Source organism: Pholis gunnellus (assembly GCF_910591455.1).
Source record: "Pholis gunnellus genome assembly, chromosome: 22".
NCBI classification, from domain to species: Eukaryota; Metazoa; Chordata; class Actinopteri; order Perciformes; family Pholidae; genus Pholis; species Pholis gunnellus.
Window position 1 is genome coordinate 3,910,148 of NC_136549.1, and position 7,983 is coordinate 3,918,130.

Sequence of the window (7,983 nt, forward strand, 5' to 3'; positions counted from 1 at the left end):
TGGAATGAAGATCTGAAGTGTGGGATTTTTCATTTTATGTTCGGCCGTAATCCTCCAGTGCAGAATAATGAAGAACACTCACAAGTATCCCTACTTCAGATCTCCACACAGAGGCACAAACAAGTTGGCTTTCATTCTGACACACAGCTTGAATGAAGCGCCGTAAAAGCAATCCAACACCTATCTATCTCCCGCCTACACAGTTGGGAGAAAACAAAGCAGCGAGCGTGTGAACAATCTGCTCTCCGTCCTCTGTGCTGATGAGCTGCTTCTTCTTCTGACGGGGGCCCCGTGGAGTCTCGCTGACGCCAGATGTCCCAGAATAATGGGCCTTGCTTTTGTGTACCTGGTATCGTTTGTTGGAAATAACGAAGCCATCCGAGGGGGCTGCCTCATCCGCATCTCTGAGTGATCGGTGAGCACAGATATGATGGAGATGTGCAGCTCAATGAGAGTGACTGTAATCTGAGTAATGAACATCCTGAAGATGATTATGGCTTTTATACAGCCGTTTCAGTAACCTGAGTGCCGTAGGGAAAGTTTTCTAAAACAAGGTGGACAGATAAGAATAAAACCAATCAGACCATTGACTAACTGGTTTCTGCAAGGGTTGGCATGGCAACCAGTCGAGCACATGAAAAGCAAATACACCAGCAGTGCTGATGAGCATCTTTGACCGGCAGATTGCTCGTCTGAAATCTGATAAAAATGGAGGAAAAAAACGGAAATGTCACACAATTTCAATGCTAACACAATGGGTATTGTATGTAGCATGCTACTGTTACAGCACATTGAGTCTATTCAGTGGATCATATGGTGCATGGTGCTGTGTGCGTCTAATGAATGAGGATTATACCAAAGCACACCACATCACACACCAATCATGCATCATTAAAATACAAATGTTTATGATTATTATGTCATGCAAAGTCTTCAATCAAGATCGCATTCAGATTACCAAGCAGGCAAAGTGGGTCAAATGTCAGGCTCACTGTATGTCAGTTGGGTTTGGCACAAACACAGAAGTTAGCAACTAGTTGGTGATTATAATGGAGCGCTGGAGAAACCAAAACAGAGGAAAAAGGAGAGTAATTATTTATATACGCCAGGTGGCCTGAAGCAAGACTCCAAACCAACCCTAATGTTACTCTGTGTATGCTAGCTATCTGTTTGCTAACTCATTTTCCATGAGTCCTGAATCTTTTCAGCATGAAATACTACATGAAAGAACTATAAACCGCCCCAAAACATGACAATAACTGAATTTTACAAATATGGCATACTTTTCACATCGAGCTGAGAACCTGGTTCTGTGTTCTGCAATTCTAATGTGAAAATATTCCTGTTTGTGTCTTCTGTTTTCTTAGCCTGGGTTGGAACGGGTTTGACTCACCTGGACTGGACTGGACACTGCATGACCCGGTGACGTCTTCTTGCAAAGCTGGTGGTGGTAGGCCTCTTCTGGCTTCTTGTTCCTCTCTCGTTGCAGACAGTTCAGTGTTTCATTTTATGGGATAAAAACCAAGAGGCCACCACCGAGGCTGAAATCTTAGAAAAAACTTGATAGTGCCAAAAACTGTAGTTCCTCAAATGGCTACTTTAGGCTGACTTCAAAAGCGACTCAATCCCCATAGACCCCCATGTTAAAATGCCAAATTTAAGAGCAGAAATAAACAAGTGTACAGCCTGGTACAAAACGTTTTTGGTCTCTTTAGCTAATATCCCTGTTAATGACAACTGTACAGGTGGTGAATTTTTAAATAACTCACCTGTTCAAATTATACTACGGCTTAAAATCCGGCATAATTAAGGGCATGATCACTTTGAGGTGGGGGCGGTCTCAAGGTTTGTTTGGCGTTAGCATTTTCAATAAACTGCTCTGGCATTAGCCGGGAATTAGGTTGTGCTGTCACCGCCAAGATGGCGACGGCCCGAGATGCCCATTTCGAGCTTCACAGCGGCGCTTGAGAAACCTATGGGCGACATCCCGGAGATTACGTCAATATTTTTTTCCATTATTATTTATTTATTTAAAAGGGACCATGTACAGTTAAAACATAAATGTCACCATTCGACCATTTTATACAGTCTATGATAAAATGGTGCATAGTTCTAAACTGTTACAGCAAAACAACAAATCAATTCACCCGTTCAGGTACAACTCAACACCTCTGCTCTGATGGCCTCTTCCAGGTGTGTTGCATCACCGACTTCCATCTGTCACATCTTTTCCATCGATTGTCATGTGGACGGTAACACACCAGAAATGCATTCAAACTGATAGATGGCTCAGCACCATCTTAATGTTAGACAATGGACAATTGCATAGAACCATATATACTTCTGGACAGACAAAGGGAGTCACTGTTGCCCTTTATATCACAGTAATCCCAACAGGTCCCTAAACTCACACCTTTTAGTAATATTCAGTTTATGGATCAATAACCCTCCGAGGCCCTCTTGCACTGCAGCGCTGCTAATGTTATTCAGCCCTAATCAGACACAATGGATCCCGGGAAGGTTATTGATTACTGGGAATATCCTGGAATTTATAAACACGTGAATGCAGTGCTGTAAAATCAACAAGGCATGACAAGTTTCCATGCCCCATCTGCCAGGAAGCACTGTGGCATACATACAAATGGCCTGTTTATGGACCGGACTCACTGCAGAGCCAAAGATCCAGGAACATATCAGCATTGTTGCATGCAAGAGCTAGCTTTTGGTCTGTGCTAACAGATTTGAGTCCAGTTCTGAGGGGAATGTTTGAAGAATTCATTTTTTAGGACAAAAGAAAAAATCGAAGACGCTGTGTGACAGAGGCCCATCACTGGCAAGATGCCATGAGGAAGGGACAAATAGTCTGTGTTGAGTTTATGCAACCCACTGTGTGTTTGTGTCCAGAGAAGAGAAGGACGCGCAGGCTTGGAGAGGCAGACATGTCCGTCAACGTGACTTCATCATTATTGTATGCTGTTGCCCAGAATGGCCACAGTTACCAAAAGAGGTAAGCGGGTCAATGCCTGCCACGCATCCATAAAGGCTGCTATGAAGCCAGCTAGTATGGCTTGCTCTCCCATCAGTCCCAAAGATCAGCTTGATGCTACAGTTTCAGACTAATTTAACATGTGAGAGATTTTGTTTCTTTTTGTGCTACACTATGTATCCATTCTGAAAACATTTTGTCGACTAAAGTACATCAGGCAACAATTAAAGGCCCTACTACAGTGCCCAGCTGTTTTAGGAAATTACTGAGCTTTTTTTAAATGTATCTTATTCTATCTTGCCAGGGCAAGCATTTCCATTCTGGATCCTGATTGCACTAGTGTGACTATTTTACATTTTGAAATGCAGTGTTGAAAGACCGGGATCGCAGGTGACTCTAGGGTCCAGACTTTAATATTTAGAGAGACTATGCTGCTTCCTTACAGCGACGCTCCTCTCCGGCAGCAGCGAGCCCTCCATGTTTCAGACAGGTTGCCATCCTGTGCACTGCGTTTAATTGAATTAGCTCAGCGTTAAGACAGGAGAGTAGCCAGGGCCACGTGTGCTTTTGACATTACGCGCTGGCAGTGCATCTGAGCGGCAACAACTGGCAGTGAAACCTAATTCTCCACATGGCTTCTACATTTAGACCAGGAAGCAGGGGGTGAGCGGTTCAGCGGCTGTAAAGCATGAAAGGCCGGAGACCGACAGGGCAGCAGCTACTTAAACAGGTCGCTTCAATGATCCCGCTGAACCGCAGGGCTCTGACACACATTATGCTGTTGCACAGGAGACAGAAAGAAACCACACGAGACACTGTTTTTATTTTGTTTTCTTTTAATGGAATGTGTCTTTTCGAGGTATGAAAATAGATCTCACGTTGAAATAGGAAATTGGACAGTGGCTACAAAGGGCACCGCTATAACTGTGTGTGTAATGATGGCAACAGGAAGGCATGTCGGAGAAGCATCACACCAGTCACATTAGATAAAGGGCACAGCTATTACCCTGTGTGGGAGATGACAACAACACCAAGGCATGTGTTGGTTTGGCTGTGGTACACTGGCAAGAGTGGCGAAGCAGTGGGAAACACTTTCCAGCAAACAGGAAATGACATGAGCCATAGTGAGATAATAATGTTTCCTGACAGTACGACATCCCACCGTCATTTAAAAAAACAACAGTGGAAGCCGTTGCCTGTCACGTTCCATTCAACGTTGCCCCGTATATCCCCGCCATCCCTTTCACAACAGTCACATTATTAAGCTTGTTCATTTTCTCCTGCAAAAAAAAAAAGCGTTTCATAACTTCCAGCATGATAGTTGCAGATTAGAGATAGTTTGATGAACTGTCTGAGAGGCAGAGCTGCTGGAGACAGAAATATTCTGATTGGCTGTGGTACATGTTAGTGGGTGGGGGAGGGCCAAGAAGAGCAGTGGGAGTTAGTTAGGCTAGTTAGTTCTGTTAACTAACAGAAAGCAAGCTAGCTAGCACCATACAGTCTATGTTAGCACAGAAGCTAACTTACAGTAAGCAAGCTTGTTTGAACCGTAAGTAACTCACAATAAGCAAGCCATTGACGCAGATTATTCAAGAAACTTATTTGTATCATTGACTCCTGTCCTACATGTCTTCAAACCACGTCTCTTTTGTGAAGCAGTTATACTCTGACTACTATTTCGATGGAGCAACACAGCGAACAAGCTACCTTAGCTTTTGACCAAGGAGTTTAAAAACAGAAGAAATATCTCTGAATGTCCACATTTAAAATGCCATGGTAGTTTTCCTCTTTGTTGGTTATCAATCACAAGTAGTAGGCTGGGCCTATTGGTTTCCTCCATCGTTTGCTTTCAGACCACAGTATAAAGCCAGAAAACAGAGGTTATTGGTCCCCACCCACTAAGATTTAATGCAACCAATGAAATTGCCTTTAGAGCAGTCAATACAACAAAAACCCAACTGTGCATGTTACTTACTCACTATAAAAACTAAGCTTCTCTCTGTAGCCACTGAAAACAAACAGGGTAATTATCTAGTAGGCTATCTTACTAAGATTTAAGACAAGAAATCAAGATATAGCTTAGTTATCTATGAATGCTGGAAAATGATGGATGTACACAATGAAAATACTAACATGTATTGTGGCTATTAATAAATCAAGCAATCATGCAGTTATCTCATCATATATCTGTAGTATTTCGTATATTCTGAGCTGTATTACTGCACAAGAGCGAAAAACATAATGAAATGATTCTTTGGTTCAGTTGAAAAACAAAAACACATTTTACCAGTGATGAGTTGATCTGACTAACCTACAGCAACCACCCTAAAATAACTATATGTAAGCTTATTCCCAATGGACTTAGTGTGTAACATGTGGACTAGGAACCGCAACAAACACACTGAACATTCATCAACAAACATAACATTTTTTTTAATAGAAATATATACATCTAATAAATAAGGGATAAACCCATCGCGACAGTAGAGTACAGTTGTGTTCTCACATGCTTTTTGTCCATCAGTCTTTTGTGAAATAAGTCACTGTATTGAAAAGGGGACGCTGGTATGTGGACACCACCGCATGGAAGAGGGGTTCTCCTGGAGAGTGGAGGTGTGTGGTGAAGCGGCAGAGAGATAACCTCGTCAATATTCATCCTCCAGTCCAATTAACCCGCGGATGCAATCAATTAGACAGACTGCAGACTGATGGGGCACGATGCAGGAGGCAAGTCTAAAGTCACTGGAAACATGGACTCAATAAAACAGGACCTCAAGCTGCTCATTTCATTGCAACGGTCAGCATCAAGCTCATACCGACAAAATGAAAACAACTTGTTTCCCCCCTTTCTTTATGTGAAGGTTTTAGCTGAGGATACTTTTCTTTCTTACATAAGAGGAGAACGTGGAGAACAGTAACTTTTGGACAAAGTAAAAATCAGTTACACTTACAGTGTCTCCCTTCAAATCAAAGCCTTGGCAGCACCAGTGTTTCCACCATTTTATCACAATGACAGAATAATAACATGTGACCACACTGTTTCCGAGTGTTCGGTCCATTAATGTTTTGCCGGAATGAAACCTCAGTGTGTCAAGAAATCCCCATGTGCCACAAGGAGCCACGTGCATGGGCACAAAGCAGCTTACTGCGGTGTGTAGATGGACTGTAAGCGTCATACATGTTTCTGGGGTGGCACATATTGCCGACTGTGTTAGAGTGTAAATTTGGTAGTGTACGTATGTGCATAAACTTAAAAATGTCGGGGATTTACCTGACCGCTTTTGATTTGTGCCAAATGATAGCGCGTCTTTACGCATCATTTGGAGTTTTCAATTGCTCAACTTTAAAACCGCGGACTTCAATATGCTCAAATATTGATTCCCTCGTGTAAATCAAATTTTAAAAGCTTTGTATAAAGAAATATTCCTCTTTCCAGTGTTGGTGTCAACAGTTACGCATCGTGCGTACTTCAAATCGATTTATCTCCGCGCGTAAAGCCATATGTTATGGATAAGGGGGAGACCTTGTTGTATTACAGATCAAACCTGCATTGGAATGGATATCCAGCACATTTCACCTCCATGAGTGGGACATGGGGGCAGGCATACAGCAGGGGCTCCCAAACTTTTCTTTACGCCAAAGTAAATCCACATTTTGGACGATTTCGTTCCCCTCTGCCAGCTTATTCGCTCAGGGTTTGATCTGTGAGGGAAGAGTGTAGCCTATGATGAAAACAGACGTCCTCGTTCTCCGCATATAAATCCAGCGGGAAAAACAACAAACACGGGTCCGTCATTTGTAAGGGGATCCCCAGGTGGTCTCCGGACATGGGAAGCCCTCCCTCCCCTCAATTTCGCTTTCTGTCTGCCAGTTATTGGTGCACCAATGTCCGCGGGATTCGCCGCAGGTCACGCCACGTTTGGCGAGTTGCGGACAGTCTTCTGGCCGGGCATCTGCACTACGAGCAGCTGCTGCTTCTGTCGGGTGGACTTGACGGCGAGGATCGCCTGCCGGTTCTTGTACTGGACCATCTGCAAGGTGATCTCCGCGTTCCAGCCCTCGTCCTGCGGGCACCTGAAGTCGATCTCCTTGCCCTCCGCCATGACCACCGTGAAGTAGACGTACTTGCCCTTGCGCTCCACGCAGTCCACCGTCTTCATGTTGGCGAAGTGCAGCTCCTTGACTTTGCCCACGTCCCCGCCGCCGTAGTGCGGATGGTGGTGCTGCGGCTGGTCGTGCTGCTTCGGTGGCAGCAGCAGCACGCCGTCCTCGGTCAGGACGCAGTGCTTCTTCTTCCAGAGCTGCAGCAGCCCGTCGCTCCGCTTCTCCAGCAGACCCTCCTTGAACACCTTCCTCCCGTTTTCCAGCATCTTCGCCCGGACGCTTCAGGCTTCCACCTCCCCGGGTGCTGTGGCGGACGGACGGACAGATGAACGGCTATCCCGAAGCAAGCGGAGGCATGAGATGAGCAGCGCTCGGTTGTCGTGGGAGAGAGTCTGTCTGTCTGGCTGCTGGTCACAGTGTGTGAGGGGCGGGAGGGGTCTGCTGGAGAGGTGCACCGCCCCCCTCAGTGGCACCCAGCCTCCCGACTCTGAAAGCAGCCCAATAACGATAAGGATTTGTAATTTGAGATATTATAGGGGGAATCTCATGCCCAATACACAAACAGCAATTCAGATGATAAACCTGCAAGTAGTTAGTTTAGAAGGTTTATGTGGCGTTCACCTTTACACGAGTAGGCTATAATTGTTGAGGTACTACACGTGAGTTTCTTCCATTGGATACTACTTAATGTACATCCTAGTGGTTCCCAACCTGATGTTCGAGACCCCAGAGGAAGCTCTTAAAATAAATCTGAGGGGTCCCAAAATGATCAAAGGCATGAGGGGGAAAAAACACATAATTCCTTGAGGTCACCTGGCAAAAACGTAGGAAACAAATGTAGAAGAAATTGTGTACTTTATGCTGCACAGCTGTAGTTGCTACTTGGCAGGCAG

General features: G+C 44.7%; 1 protein-coding gene across 1 annotated transcript; it reads right to left on the reverse strand.

Moving 5' to 3' along the window:
• Positions 1 to 6,669: 6,669 nt before the first annotated feature.
• Positions 6,670 to 7,404, reverse strand: phlda1 (pleckstrin homology-like domain, family A, member 1). The gene has a single exon (XM_079184043.1). It carries the CDS (start codon positions 7,354 to 7,356, stop codon positions 6,895 to 6,897), a length of 462 nt encoding a protein of 153 aa, XP_079040169.1. The 5' UTR covers positions 7,357 to 7,404; the 3' UTR covers positions 6,670 to 6,894.
• Positions 7,405 to 7,983: the final 579 nt, after the last annotated feature.